Below are 16,359 nucleotides of genomic sequence, written 5' to 3' on the forward strand. Positions count from 1 at the left end.
ATTCATTTTTAATCATTTATTTATTTATTTACTGTAATTTACTAAATTATCCAAAAATATAGTTGTTATTTTTCTGTTATAAGGGACAATTTGGAAAACTAATAAATGAGAAACATGTATAAATATGATGAGTTGATGATTTTTTATTTCACAATCAATTATCCTAACTCTTCTCTTATTCTCAATCAAAATTCTCTCAAATTTCCATAGTTCATTATTTTTTCTATTGCTTTATTTTCCTTAATATTGGAATTATCTATCGTTTATTTTTTATTTTCTTACATCCAATTCCAAATTCTTTCTCTGATCTCAAATTTTTCCATTCATAAATTTACTTCATTTGATTTTTTAAACAATTTTCTTAGTATTTGAAAATAATAATTTCGAACTCATTCCATTAATTTGATATTCCATTTGTAGTTTTTTATATTAGTAAATTAGCAAAATTTGTAAATTTAATGTAATAATAGTTCTAAGTTAGTTAATAGATGCTTTTCTTTTAAAATTTATAATAATTCATCTAGTTAATAAAATTTAAACATTTTAAAATTATTATTTATTCATGAATTCGGAATCAAAATTTTATTATTTTTTTTAAAATTTGTGTAATGCCGGAACCGAATCGAAACCGTAATTTGAACCGTCGGTTCGCCGGAACCGTGCTGAACCGTGCCGAAATCAAAACCGGAGGTTCAAGGGTCGATTCCGGTTCAAAATTTTAAAAATCTCGAACCGGCAGTTCACTGAACAGGCCATGCCTACTCTATTATTTATAACTCCAATCATTTTGTGTTTATACTAACATTTAAAGTTTGATGAAATGCTGTTTTTTTTTTAACATTTTATAAATGCAGACAGTTATTTAGATAATTAACAATTACTGAAACAATTAATTTATCGACGTAGCCTTTAATAAATAGTTGATACCTTATAAAGTTTCAACTAACTTTTTATTTTATTACTATATTTTGGAGCTTTTCATACCAACAGGTAGTAGCTGATTAATATTTATATTATATTAATCTCATAAAATAATAACTAATAAACTTTTGTTCAAATTAATATTTTTATATCATCATTTTATTCATAAGTAATTAAAGATAATAAATAATTATCAAAATATTATTAAATTTTTTTATAGAATTGATACATGATAATCTATGAAGATAATTATATTTTAAGGTTCAATTTACATTTCAACAGCAAATGCACTAAAAATTTATTGAACACAAGTGTACATCAACTAATGCTAGCTATCAGCAGGGGCAGACAAGGAGAAAATTATTTATATATGAACATATTTACAGTATATGTGAGCCCATGTGAACACATATACTGATTTACATATAAAAATAAGTAATATTATCTGTAACTTGATGTGTTGTAATTCTAAATTATAAGAGAATTTTGAAAAATTTTTCATTTATTTTCTTATAAGATTTTGTTTAAAACAATTATCATTTGTGAGCTCTAATATTTTTTTTAAAATATATATAATAGAAAATTTGTAGATTCAAATTTAAATTTGAGATTCTATTACTAATATGACAATAATTTATATTTTTATTTAAATAAATTTATTACAAAATCTAATTATGGACCTATGGCTGAAAATTATCTAAATTGTATAAAGAAAATGAGATACAATCTTGCAAAAATAATTGGGATTAAATCCAAATATCAATTCAAATCTTTTAGTGAGTAACTTTTTAGTTATAATCTATAATCTATATTATATATAAATATGGAAACGGGAATAATGAAATTTTTGATATTGCCTTTAATAAAATTTGGAATATCTTAAAATATCTTTACTCGTAATCCACTCAAAAATTATATTTTATATCAATAAGTGTTTAGATTAGTGATTGAGCACTTTTTTCCCATAAGTGAGGTCAAGGGTTCGATCTTTATGGATGAAGCAAATACTTGTTAAGAGCATTTTAACCTTTTTTGGCCGAAACGATGCAAGTAGGATTTAGTTCTAGCCCAGTGGACTTTATACATATGGACAAAAAAAAAATAAAAATTACATTTTATTATTTGATTGGATATAATTTTAAAAATTATTCTTTAAATAAATACATATAGATAATAAAAAATATATACTCTTCCGATAGTTTATTTCGTGAGAATAGAACGTTTCTTTTATGTAATCATTTTTATTAATTAACTTATTTATTTATCTATTTTAAAATTGCACTTTAGAAAAGTAAATATATTAAAAAGAATATGACATGTTCTAAATAAATTTTTAATTTGATTGGTTATAATTATTTGCTATAAGTAATTTATTTCACAAAGAATAAATATATTTTATTGTTATTTATTAAAAATTATATTATAAGATTTATTGATTAATAGAAAATAGAAAATAAAAATCACTATATATATATAATATAACACATTATATTACCTAACCATATAATACGTTTGAGAGAATTTTTTCTAAAAAAAAAATTATAAAACTAATTATATGCTCATAGATTTAGTAAAAAGTAAAAACAAAATACTAAATTATAAATAATTTTCTAAAGTAATGGTTAATATATTCATCATTACAACAACTAATACTGATTTTTCATATTTTAGTAATATAGACCGTTTATAATATTATATTATATATATATAAAATTGGATTTATTAAACTTAAATGTTATAAGAAAATTTAAATTGGTTAATAAGTAATTTTATTTTCATGAAAATTTAGTTGTCAAATTATAGTAATGTTTTATTATAAATATGTTATTTTCTTAACAAGTTATATAATTATTAGAAATTTTATTTTATTATTTTATAAATATATTTTTTTTATTTTGTGAATGATCTTACATTTTTATCAAGTTATATTTATTTGAAACGACTAGAAATCAACAAGTACAAAAATCGTGTAATGCATGTTGGATAAAACTAGTTCATACAAAATGAACAAGATATCTAGAATCAAATACCATAAATTCTTAAAATTTGAGATATTTAAATTTCAATCCAAAGAAATTAGGAGGTAAACATAAAAGGTAAACATAAAAAGAAGAAAAAAGGATAAAAGTGGGAACTTGCAAATTCAATAAGGATTGATTATATTAACTTACAATAAACAACATATTTAGGGCATCTTCAATAATAATGTGAATTATTTTTATTTAATTATCATATCGAAAAAATAGAAAAATTTTTTTAAAAATGAAGGTCCCCATTTGTAATGTTTATTTATTATGTCAATCTGATGTGTAAAAAAATAAAATAGAAATTAACAACCACATTTTCCTATTTTTAAAATTAACGTCTATAAATAGACATTCAGCCATATCATTTTTTGTACCTTTTATTCTATGCGACAGATCAACTACAATTTACATTCATATTGAATTCTTCAATTTTTCAATTGTCTTTTAATATATATATATATATATATATATATATATATATATATATATATATATATATATTAAAGGGAGCAAATTGAATAAGGAAAAGATTTATATTTAACAGGGACAAATTGAATAAAAAAATATATAATGGCGTTGTTTTACAATTTTGGCAATTGCATTCCTAATTACCAGTCAACTATTACAAACAACTAAATTAAACAGATCATTAGTTCTTTGAGAAACCAAGACTCCCTAAATTTTTAAAATTAATTTTTTTGTTTCCATAAGTTGTGTTTACATTCTTTAAAATATACATATTCTAAATTTTTATTTTTACTTTGTACCCCGTAATATTTAAAAATTCAGTTACGTGTCCGACTCTCAGAATTATCTTATCGTACTGATTAAAAGCTAGCCTCATCAGGTTATTTTTTATGTTCGTAGCCAGTGGTTAGTTGTCAATCTGTCATGCCTACTTCCTTACAAGGGAAAGCATGAACCATCCTGTTTGTACCAAATTAAATTGCTCAGAATTAACTTTACACCTATGATTGTGTTATCACTTGTGAACATATACATTTTTATTAAGAACTCACAATTAAACAAGTTTAAATAAATAAATAAACATAATTCGCATAAATTTTTTACAGTCTTGTATACCAAAAAAAAAAAAAAAAAAAAAGAAGAAGAAGAGAGAGATAAGTTGACGTTATGCAAAGCTACATGTCATCCCTCACTAGTGAGCACCATAAATAGAGGAAATGGGAGTTGATTGATGGCATGCAAACAGTGTACAGAAACTAAAAACTGTACTCAACATATCAGAAATTAAGATCAAATGGCGAGCTTAAGGCAAGAACAGCTCAGACTTGGACACAGCAACCGCATAGCTGCTGTTAATTTAGAGGGCCAGACCCCTTCTCCCGTTGATCATCATCATCAAAAGGACCCAAATACTCACCAGGTATATATATATATTAAGTTATAATTTTGTTTTTCTATTAATTTTTATTGTTATTAATACTTATAATTCTTTAGAAACCTTGGTGGAGAAACTTCCTATCATATGTAGGACCTGGCTTTCTGGTTTCTTTGGCTTATCTTGATCCTGGCAATTGTAAGCTTTCATTGCTTTCTTGCTTATCTCTGTTTTCTTTTCTTATTATTATTATTATTATCATCATTCGGTGTCCAAAATTCAAAATTGCGAAATAGTCCGCTTAAATTGGATTAGCAGCGAAAGGCCTGCTGAGGCAAAATGCTCTCTTTCGACTGTTTAAAAGCACTCCGTGCTCACTCTTAAGCTCTGGCTAAGAGTGAAAGAATTTCTGTAATTCATTTTGCTTGTGGGACATTATTGTATTATTATTATTATTATTATTATTATTATTATTATTATTAGTGAAGTAGATACGTAATAATCTAAGTTACCCTCTGTTTATCACACGTGTACGCGTGCATGTAAATGTGACTGACAAATTGTGGTTACAATGGCATTTGTGCAGTAGAAACCGATATGCAGGCTGGAGCAAACCACGGTTATGAGGTCATTAAATAAATTAAAGGACAAAAATATTATTATTATTTATATTTTTTTTATATCAATAAGATAAATTAAGGGAAATTAATTAGATTAATCGACATGCTATTTATCTATTTTTCAGCTTCTGTGGGTCATTCTTATTGGTTTGATTTTTGCTCTCATTATTCAGTCTCTATCTGCAAATCTTGGTGTGAGTACAGGTAAAATTAGTAATTAAACCAGCTGCAATAAAAAAATTAAAAATTTTTATTTATTTTTTGAATTCAGGTCACAGCTTAATTAATTAATTAATAATATTCGATTATCAGGAAAGCACCTGTCTGAATTGTGCAAGGCAGAATACCCAAAATATATCAAGCTCTGTTTATGTTTACTAGCAGAGGTAGCTAACTCTATGTTGCATGAAAATGGAAACATAGAAATGGAAAAACCACATTTTAAATAAAATTTATACAGGAAAATGGTATTTTATATATCGAAATGGATGCACGAAAACGATTCTGAAACGCAAAAATATTACCCATAGCTAAGAGTTTTCTTGCATCATAATGCTGGCTTGTACTTTTAGGAGGAGCATTGAGCATCTGAGTTTCAATGCAGTTAGGAGTAATTCATGCAAATTGCAGTAAATTAAGAGGTACTAGTAGGCTGAGCAGATTTCAATTTGAACTGACCGAACCGAACTGGTTTACTTCTGTCAAATTTATCACAAGAAGGTTGGTGTTCGATTTAAATGGGTGAACTGAAATTTATATATATATATATATATATATATATTTTTTTGGCTTTGTTCTCGACTTCAAGAGGATAAAACATTTAGTCCCAAAAATAAACTGAACTACCCTAAAAGCATCCAAAGGCCGATTACAACAACCCGGTTCAGTTCTGGTCTCTACTATCTTCATGAATTTTAATTTTGTAAAATTCAATATATTTAGTTTTTTTTAAAATAAATCGGCTAAATATGTAAATTCATATTATAGTTTGAAAAATTCTGCTGTATCTCAAATTTTACGAATGTCTATTATACTCATAAAATTATAAGTTTTAATAATATTATTCACATTTCTGCATTAGAAACAATATTTTAAAAATAAAAATAATTCTAACTGATTTATATATGTAATAACATCTTTCATGAAAACTGGTATTTTCGTAACTAAAATTACTTTCCGATACCTTTAAACTGAACAACATTAAGTTTTATTTACCTCACATTCTTTCCATATCCATATATATATATATATATATTTAAAAATCATTGTCTGAATTTACCTTCGTTTAATAAATCCTATCAAAGGACTGGGGACCCACGTCTTGACCAAGAGACAAGTGAGCTTCCATCTCTTCCCCTACATTTACACACTTGACTCTCTTATTCCTGTGAAGTAAAATGATGATAGGAAAACTGACTTATCATCTGTTGGGAATATGATATAAATAATCATAATATACATTATGATTATTTGCCTTTTTATCATATATTTTTCTCGCAAAATAATTAAAGGCTTCTCCATTTTACTTACCCAATAAAGAAATAGTTTTGATTTCAAACTTCTCATTATAAAAATTCCATTGAATTTTTTTTTAAAAAAAGTAATAATTGCATCTGCAGAATATGACATTGTATTCATTGCTATCCACACCTTGATTTGTCTTAGCTACTTCTAATTTTGCAGTTATTAGATACAAGAAAAAGAAAAAAAGAGCGAGACCAATAATTAACGGACACGAAATTGATTCTCAACTTTTATCTTAAATTTGAATGACATTTTTTTTATTTATTGAAAAGTCTATAATCGAAATAACAATACACGACACACAATTAGAATAGTCTTTCCATTGGCTCATCAAATTGGTAAAATAATTGGTAAAATTTTTATAGTATAGAAGATTCAAACTCGAGCTCACTCCTCATATTAGTGAAAAAATCAATTAAATCGTATCCGATTCGTAATTTGAATAGTATTTAACAAATAAGTCAACTATAGATATTATAGTTACAATTGAGAAAGTGATGTCCTGTTGCCAATCCGATCGTCATAACGTAATAAATTGTTGGTACTATTTTCTTATGTTGAATCATAGAAGACTTGAATATATTATTTATTGCTATATAACTCTCACGTTTAAGTGATTATAGGGATAATAAATTAGAGATGTCATTTTAAATTGTTACATATTCTAATTTTCTTCTACTTAATTATCTGCCATTCAAATTTAAGATTTTAAGTTCATGATCAAATTTTAAGTGTGTTGTTTTTCTTTTGGTGTAGTCTAAGTAAAAGAAAATGTGAAGAAAATGTCCCTGTCCTCTGAAAGAGTTCCTAATCCATTTTATATATTCGTAAAATAGATAAACAAATAAATAATCAAATAATAGCATCGACTTTCCTTTTTAATAAAGGCGACAAAAAAAAGCCTGAATTTTGACATTTTTATCGATTCTAGACAGTTCTTTTAATTTTATCAATCAATATCGCGTACTTAGTTTTCTGTATAGATTCTAGCCTCCGTTTGTCTTCCGTTAATTTTATGCTAATCTGGCAGTTATCTCTTACAAGTGAACCCTATAACATTCAATGTTTGCGCCAAGTCATATATCCACGTATATTAAAAAAAAAGCTTAAACTTTAAGATTTTTATCAGATCTAGCAAGTTTTTTTAATTTTATCAATTAATACCGCGTATTAATTAATCTCTATCAAATGATTTTGTTTTATTGATATTTATTCAATTAAATAATTCATTAATTAACTATAGATATTAAGTGTATAATGGGATTAATCAATTAGAATTCAACATTTTTAAAATACTCTTCAGTAAAATTGAATTCTAATTGATTAATCTCATTATACACTTAATATCTATGGTTAATTAATAAATTATTTAATTGAATAACAAAATCATTTTAAAACCCTTAAAGTTCAGGCTTAAAGTTAAAAGAACTGGCTATTGATATTTATTTTTAAAAAAACAAGTAAAAAATCAATTAGAATTCAATTTTACTGAAGAATCTTTTAAAAATAAAAATCTGTAGTTAATTAATGATTTTTAAAATACAACTAGCCTGCAACAAAATAAGGACTATAATTACAGGGATAGACTAGTTGTATTTCATAACTACAGGGATCAAACTATAATTTTCCCTAATTAAGCACTTAAAATCAAAGTTTGAAGTCAATTTCTCTTGGACGCATGGAGAGAGAAAATTTGCACCAATAAGCTAGTAAAAAAATCAAATATTGCATGTTCCTTTTCTTTTCTTCTCCAAATAACCTATCACCGTGCTTTCTATTCTCTCATATCACTGATTCTCTCTCTTCAATCCTTAACAATCCTCTGTTGTAATTTCAACTATGATTTTTTCTCATTTGCGGGTGAACAAAACATTTATTTTTTTATCCTTGTAGTGTGATTCAATAACTCCTTCTTTTTCTATATTTCTATTGTTTATCCAAATTCGTCATAAATTCTGCCATGGCGTTAATGGTGAAGTATTGTGTGTGTTTTTTCTTTTCTTTTTTTTTTTTTTTTTTTTTTTGAAGTTTTGTGGTTTTGTATTAATATCTATTGATTTTCATTTGGATTTATGAGAGTTTTAACTTTTCTGTTTTGTTAAATATTTGATGAATCAAATCTTGAATTGAGTATTGAATTGGTGTTGTTCTGCATTTTCTGCATTTTTTTCTTGAGTTGGTGTGTGTATTTCACGCTCAAACGGAATTTGTTTTTTACTTTTCAAGTGCTTAATTATTATAAAATTGACAATTTAAAAAGTACAATAGATCCTTTGTTAAGTTTAAAGTCATAAATGGTTAAAGCGTAAAAGTTGAGGGGAAAATTATGCATTGGACCAATCAATTATTGATAAAAGGTCATCAACTTATCATAAAAAAAAATATTGACATTGAAACACGTATAAAAATAAGATCGAATTTGAGTAATAAAATAATTATAAAGGGTAAATAAACATCAATAAAACATCTAGTTAGCTTAATCCTCAAAATGGTTTAGTCCTTTATTTTATAATTACTTATAAAATTTTACTAATGAGATAATTCCTAAAATAAAAGGTGTAATTAAAATTGGTCCAAGAAAATTCTTCAAATTAAAAGGGAGATATTATAATTACCAAAGAATTTAATACATCAAAGCACAAATTATAGAAATTATATATTACAAGATATGAAGATACATGTCCTTACACGGGCATCTTTTTTTGGTATAAACCACCGGTATTCGCACCCTATCATCAGAGACAGTCTAATCTGGCTCGAAACTTAATCACAGTTAAAGCTCTTCGCCCTTTTCTATAGATGCATTTAGTAGGGATCGTACTCAATAGCTCCTCTAGCATGTCCAGCCTGCGTTGCCAACTGAGCCACAACTCGTAACTCTTACACCAACATCTTTAATACAGAAGTGGAAATGATGCTTTTGTATTATTAAAAATATATATATATTGTATATCCAACTGGACACACGATAACTTTTTTTTCCTGATAAGCTCATCGATCTTATCGAGTCTTGTTAAGTGATTAGGAAAAAAGTGTTATCCTTTATTTATTGTACTTGACAATTTCTTTTTAATTATATAATTTTATTATATCTATTTCATGATTGCACTAACTTTATATTTTCTATATTTTTTTTTACTTTATTAATATGCTCATTCCTCATCAATAATAAGTTTGAATTTATTATTTTATTATAATTTAATTATATTTTTAACATTTATATCTAATTTTAAGCTAGATTTGTATTTACAGTTAAAAAATGTAGAATTATCGAATTCGAAATCGAGTTTTCATAAAATAGTATGAAATGAAATTTTAAATTCTAAAATATTTTGAAATGGAATCGGAAAGTTGATTATTGCGTTCGTACCATCCAAATACACTCCTCGGAAAAAGTTTGAATATGACAATATAGCATTTGATATAATGATAATTTAATAATTAAAAATAAGTAAATCAAAACATCAATTATTTCTCGCTTTGCATTATAAATATAATTTTTTCTTTTTCAACTTCCCCACACTATAAAGGATAGGGTCCCTACCTGTGGATTCTTAAATTGAACCGCCAACAAAATTCTAAGTGTCGGCAATAGTCATTGCACAATGAAAGCAACAGTAAGCCTTTTTCTTGATTGAGATGTTGGTTGAAGTAATTAGCGACTTCAATTTCCGTAAGGTTAAAAATATAAGTTCGATGGATAAAAACACAAGTTCGATCCTTGAAAGCGCACTTTATCGGGAAAGCCAAAAAACTTTTACGTTCTATGACTCTAGAAAATTATACCTCCTAATTATATATATATATATATATATATATATATATATATATATATATATTTACGAATACAGGTTGCTTTGCTTCAAGACATAGCAGGTTTCATCAACCCTTTGTCGTTTATTATAAGTGCTTATACACTCAACTTCTAATCTCTTTTTCAATATTTTGTTTTAAAAAAACAATTTAATTTCTATAGTAAAAACATTAACCAAGAATTCATTCAACTTGATAGCCCCTAAGATATCAAAGACAATTTTGAAAAATTGTATTTTTGGTCTTCAGATTGAATACCCTTATGAAAAATAGGGTAGTATAATAAAGGGCTTTTCTTGGACTTTAAATCAAACATTTAAATAGGAATACGTCTTCGTCTCTACTTACCATTTTTTTTGTCAAATATTTACTTTATTCACTTTAATTATGAGAATTTCAATGTAAATTTGAGATTAGTTCCTAATAAATATTTATATTCTATCAGAACTGAATTTGTAAATTTATCTCATAAATAATAACAATAATGGTAAAAAATTAATAATTATTTGCAATGCAAACAGTAATACAAAAAATTTTCTAACCCATTGTTTGGCTGAAAATAATAAATATTTATGGTAATCAATGATAGTAAAGAGTGAATTCTTTTTATATATATAGTTATCAAGGATATTTTTTCGCTTTCTATTTTCGGATCGTGAAGTGATTACATTAAAATTTTGTTCAAGATTTACAACTCGATTTTCCGATTAAATACATTATTTAATATGCGCTAACCATTAAATCAAACTGTATTGGATCTAACTTTTCTTTTTATATATACTTTTAACCAAGGTGGAACCATACTGCTAGTTATGGATTATGCTATTTAACATCTCAGTATTTACATGCTTTGAGGCATGCTTGAAGCCGTACTTAATTAGTTAAGCCTTCTCCAATTTCCAATATTATAATTAACCCAAAGTCACTTTCTTTCTTTCATGCTTCCCATGTAAGTACCTAATCCCTGAATTCTAGGAAATGTAATAGATCCAAACAAATCATAAACTGACGACGCAGTACACTTTCAATTTTAAATAATTATGGTTGGTACATTAAAGATACATTAACTAAATAATTAAACCTACTATTTATGCACACTTGAAACAGTTCAGTGGTAAATACATATACGATTTGACAATTGATTCAGGTTCGAAATCTTCTTTCCCCAAAAAAAAAAAAAAATTACTATTTATAAACACTAATCTTTTTGGATATTTTCACGAGGTGTTCAGATCCGTGACCATTTTTACAGTACATGGTAAATCCGATTAATACTCGCTCGCGCTTTCGGAGACAAAAAGGCTAATTTAAAGGAAGTTTATATTGCGGAGGGCCGACTATTACTTCAGTCAAGATGATCAACTTTGCAAATATTTTTTACCACTGAATTATTTTATTTGGGTTTTATATACACTAATTGATAGATTAAACTAAATGATCATTCATGTGCAATCAAGCATATCTTAACTACTTTCCTCTCTATGTTGACAAATATCAAAAACAATAATATGTCCAATCATCAACTTGTTATCATATATTATATATATAATTAATAATTAATTTTAATTATGATTGATGACATGAAGAGAATTCTATAGATAGGAGGCATGAATCATTTCTATGTCCGTGCAACGCAGCATTGGAGAAGGCATGGATCTCCTCGCCGCCCATTTGTTTACATAAGCAATTTATAGCTGGGTGCTCTCGTATGCTAGCTCAAGGCGTTTTTAGCTATATATATATATATATATATATATATATATATATATATATATATATAAAGTATCCAAGATATTTTTCCTCAAGGATTAATAATGTCTTTTTCTTAAGTGAGTAATTGAACGTTGCTTCTTTATTTATTCCTCCTAAAGATTTGAAAAATTTTGGAGTCAGAAGGGACATGCCATCAATGTATACAAACTCAGTCGTTTAAGATAATTATACAAGTATAAAAGATATCTTTAAATAATTTCACTCCTAAAAATTATAGTTGTAATTAATTGATCTATATTTTTTAATTCTCTATTCAGTGGAGCTACCAAAAGAGATACTATCTCCGTTTCATAATATTTGTCACATTTAGAATTTCACATTCTTTAAGAAAATCATTAAATTTGTCTCAGTTACAATTGATTATCGAGTATATTAACTATATTACTCTTAATTTAATATTAATTCTTTAAAAAAACCATTAAATTGAAGTAATAATTATTGGTAATAACAAAGGATAAACATGAAAAAAGTATTTATTACTTTTTGAAACCACAAATGTGACAAGTATTTTGTATTAAACCATTTTCTCAAATGTGACAAATATTATGGAATAGAGGTAATAAGAGTGAAGTTCAAAAAAAAAAAAAAAAAATACTCCGTCGGTTTCACTTTAATAGCAAGAAATAGACATTTTACCTTCTTCCACTCTAAGTGCTCATTTAGGATTTGCAGACTACATTGATTTTTTTTTTTTTTTCAACTTTACATTTAGACATTGTAACAAGTTTTTTTAGAAAATCAATAAATTCTAATCATTTTCTTAATCCTTGTGAAAAGGTAAAATGTTGCTATTAAAATAGAACGGAAGAAGTACTATCTTTGATCCATAATACTTGTCACATTTGAGAAAATAGTTTGTTCCAAAATATTTATCACATTCGTGGTTTCAATGAATAATAAATTTTTTTTTTCATATTTACCCTTTGTATATGGCTAAGAATTATTACTTCTGTTCCATAATACTTGTCGCATTTGAGAAAATAATTCTAAAATACATGTCACATTTGTGGTTTTAAGGAGTAATAAGTGTTTTTTTTTCCATATTTACCATTTGTATATGACCAATAATTATTACTTTAATTTAATGATTTTTTTGAAAATTTAATATTAAATTAAGAGTAATATAGTCAATTTACTCGATAATTATTGTAACTTAGACACCTTTAATGGTTTCTCAAGGAATGTGAAATTCCAAATATAACAAGTATTATAGAACAGAGATAATATTACTTTAATTCAATGATTTTCTTAGAGAATTAGTATTAAATTAAGGGTAATATAGATAATTTACTTAATAATTTATTGTAACCTAGATAAATTAATGCTTTTCTTAAGAGACGTGAAATTCCAAATGTGACAAGTATTCTGAAACAGGTATAGCAATGAAGAATATTTATTAATTCTCTAAATTAAATGGCTGTGGGACAACAAAAAATTCTAAAGTGACACTTGAAATGAGATGAAGGTAATTAAATAGCAAATGACATCTAGTTTATTATACTGGAAATACTTAGACTCGGTTTGGAAATATTCATATGTAAAAATTCAGTTCAAGTAGCCATATTTCATACTTTTTATTCTATCTTCCGCTTTTTTTTTGCTTTAATAAAATAATATATATATATATATATATATATATATATATATATATATATATATATATATATATATATATATTATTGTTGGTTTCTCTACATATTTAGAGTTTTTTATCCTTTCTTTGTAAGGATTTATTACTAGATAAAATTATGATATTTGATTTTATTTGGTTGGAGACTTTATATTGATTTATAGGTGTGAATCTTCAATCAATGGAACCTGGTAATGCGGCATATTTCTACATTAATGTTATTGATGCATAACGTTGAAAACTCATTTGTATTAATTTTAGTTTTATTATTCAAAGAATATGAATCCTTTGGCTTTGTTAGAAGATCAACGAGCTCTGTTAGCTATTAATAGTAAACTTCTATATCTGGTCTATATGATTATTTGTAATTCTTGATATTATTATTAATGAATTATATTTTTAAAAAAAATTCAATTCTATTAAAATAATTAAATAGAATCTGAGAAGGCCTGTTGATCCTAATATAGTCATCTTCTACTAACTGTCTCACTTCTTGTGGAGAAGAATTGGAATGGTAATTTAATAGTGAAATAGTTACTAAATGAGGAGTGCAACCTTAACAATCCTTTTCATTATTCTAAGAATAATTCCATTGTGTTACAAAAATTAAAAAAAAATAAAAAAAATAATTGAGGAATGACAATAATTGCATCTATAGAGAGTGACATTATTCATTGCTGTCCACACCTTAATTTTGTCATTTGCTTAGTCGTTTTTGTTGATGAGAAAACAGATGGCATCCTCGTCATGTCATTTGCTTACTATTTATTATTATTATTTTTTTTAAATGTTGAAGTTTAAGTGACTTCAAGTCATGTTATGTCAGTGTATATTTGCTTAGTCGTTTTTTTTTTTTATGAGTGACTATATGTTAATTTTTTTCCCATAAATTAATTGCAATTTCATTTTAAGATTTTAATTAAGTTCATAATAAAATTAAATTTTTTTTTAGATATGTCTGTTTGTTTCTAACTTAGTCGAAAAGTATATTTTTTTACGTTCTATGATGTTTAAGATGTTCGAGAAAATTAGTTAATAGAAATTAATTTTTTCACTAAAAAAATATTATTTTAAAAGAAAAAATATATTCAGAACTGAAAATTTATGAATTTTATATTTATTAACTCGTTCATGACTAACAATCACTGTGCTATATTACTTCTAATCATTATTGGTCACCACTACAACTGACTATTATAATTTATTATTTTATGTATATTTTCTTATATTTTATATTTCTAAACTTTTTTATAGTCTTACAAAATAAGATTTTAATATTCTTTAGACTAATTTTTTATATTAGAACCAAAAAAAAAAAAAATTGTTTGGAAAACCTCTGATCCTGTCTAAGAAAAGATAAAGAAAAAACTCGAAATCAATATCGTCATTTTGTAATCAATTATTGACAGTGATATTAATACAATCGAAACCGATGGTTCTGATTCGAAAACCGGATTTTGACCACCTCTACTGTCGATCCTAATACAGTCATCTTCTACTAACTGTCTCACTTCTTGTGGAGGTGAATTGGAATGGTAATTTAATAGTGAAATAGTTACTAAATCAGGAGTGCAACCTTAAAATCCTTTTCATCATTCTAAGAATAATTCCATTGTGTTACAAAAATTAAAAAATAAAAAAAAAATAATTGAGGAATGACAATAGTTGCATCTATGGACTGTGACATTATTCATTGCTGTCCACATCTTAATTAGTCATTTGCTGTCCACACCTTAATTTTGTCATTTGCTTAGTCGTTTTTGTTGATGAGAAAACAAATGGCACCCTAGTCATGTCATTTGCTTACTATTTATTTTTTTTTAAATGTTGAATTTTAATCGACTTCAATTCAAGTTATGTCAGTCTATAGCACTTTTTTTAAGTGGCTATAGAGAATAAATTGGACTTGTTATTTTAGACTGTCACTTAGTTTTTTTTTTTTTTTTAATTAAAGTGACTATATGTTAATTTCTTCCCATAAATTAATTGCAATTTCATTTTAAGATTTTAATTAAGTTCAAAATCAAATTAAATATATTTTTTTAGATATGTCTGTTTGTTTCTAACTTAGTCGAAAAATATATTTTTTATGTTGTATGATGTTTGATATTTAAGATGTTCGATAAAATTAGTTAAATCAATCTTTTAAAACTCGAAATTAATATCACTGTCTAAGAAAAGATAAAAGATAAAGAAAAAACTCAACATCAGTATCATCCTTTTGTAATCAATTATTGACAGGAGATTATCAACTTATCATTTAAAAAAAAATTATCACTTTCTGATAGGACATATGTTAAATAATAAAATAATTGTAAAGGGTAAATACATATTAAGCTTTTTTTTATCAATTAATAGCTAATTTGTATTTATTTTATATTTGGACTTCATTAAATCGAATTTATGATTTAAATTATGGTGATCAACTTCACGAGTGCTTTTTATTATTGCGCTACCCCCATCTAGATTATAACTTTCTATTAAATATTATTAAAATTTTAATTACTGTGTTTTATTTCTTTAATATATATATATACTCTGTAATATATAAAAACCATAATAGTCATTTTACATTTTAAGTAATCGTTATCAAAATTTTATCAAATATCAATATTCATTATGCTAATGACTATTAGTCACAAGCTATCAACCGGTACGAATCGCTAAACCAAAAATGTCATTAGCTCAGTTTGCAAGAGGATTTAATAA

General features: G+C 25.5%; 1 protein-coding gene across 1 annotated transcript; it reads left to right on the forward strand.

The window, feature by feature from the left end:
• Positions 1-4,102: 4,102 nt before the first annotated feature.
• LOC110010021 (metal transporter Nramp7.2) lies at positions 4,103-4,993 on the forward strand. The gene is made up of 3 exons (XM_020681209.3): positions 4,103-4,335; positions 4,410-4,488; positions 4,877-4,993. Exons 1-3 carry the CDS (start codon positions 4,210-4,212, stop codon positions 4,927-4,929), a joined length of 258 nt encoding a protein of 85 aa, XP_020536868.2. The 5' UTR covers positions 4,103-4,209; the 3' UTR covers positions 4,930-4,993.
• Positions 4,994-16,359: the final 11,366 nt, after the last annotated feature.

Source organism: Jatropha curcas, chromosome 9, assembly GCF_041381405.1.
Source record: "Jatropha curcas cultivar XTBG-Jc1 chromosome 9, XTBG_Jcur_1.0, whole genome shotgun sequence".
NCBI classification, from domain to species: Eukaryota; Viridiplantae; Streptophyta; class Magnoliopsida; order Malpighiales; family Euphorbiaceae; genus Jatropha; species Jatropha curcas.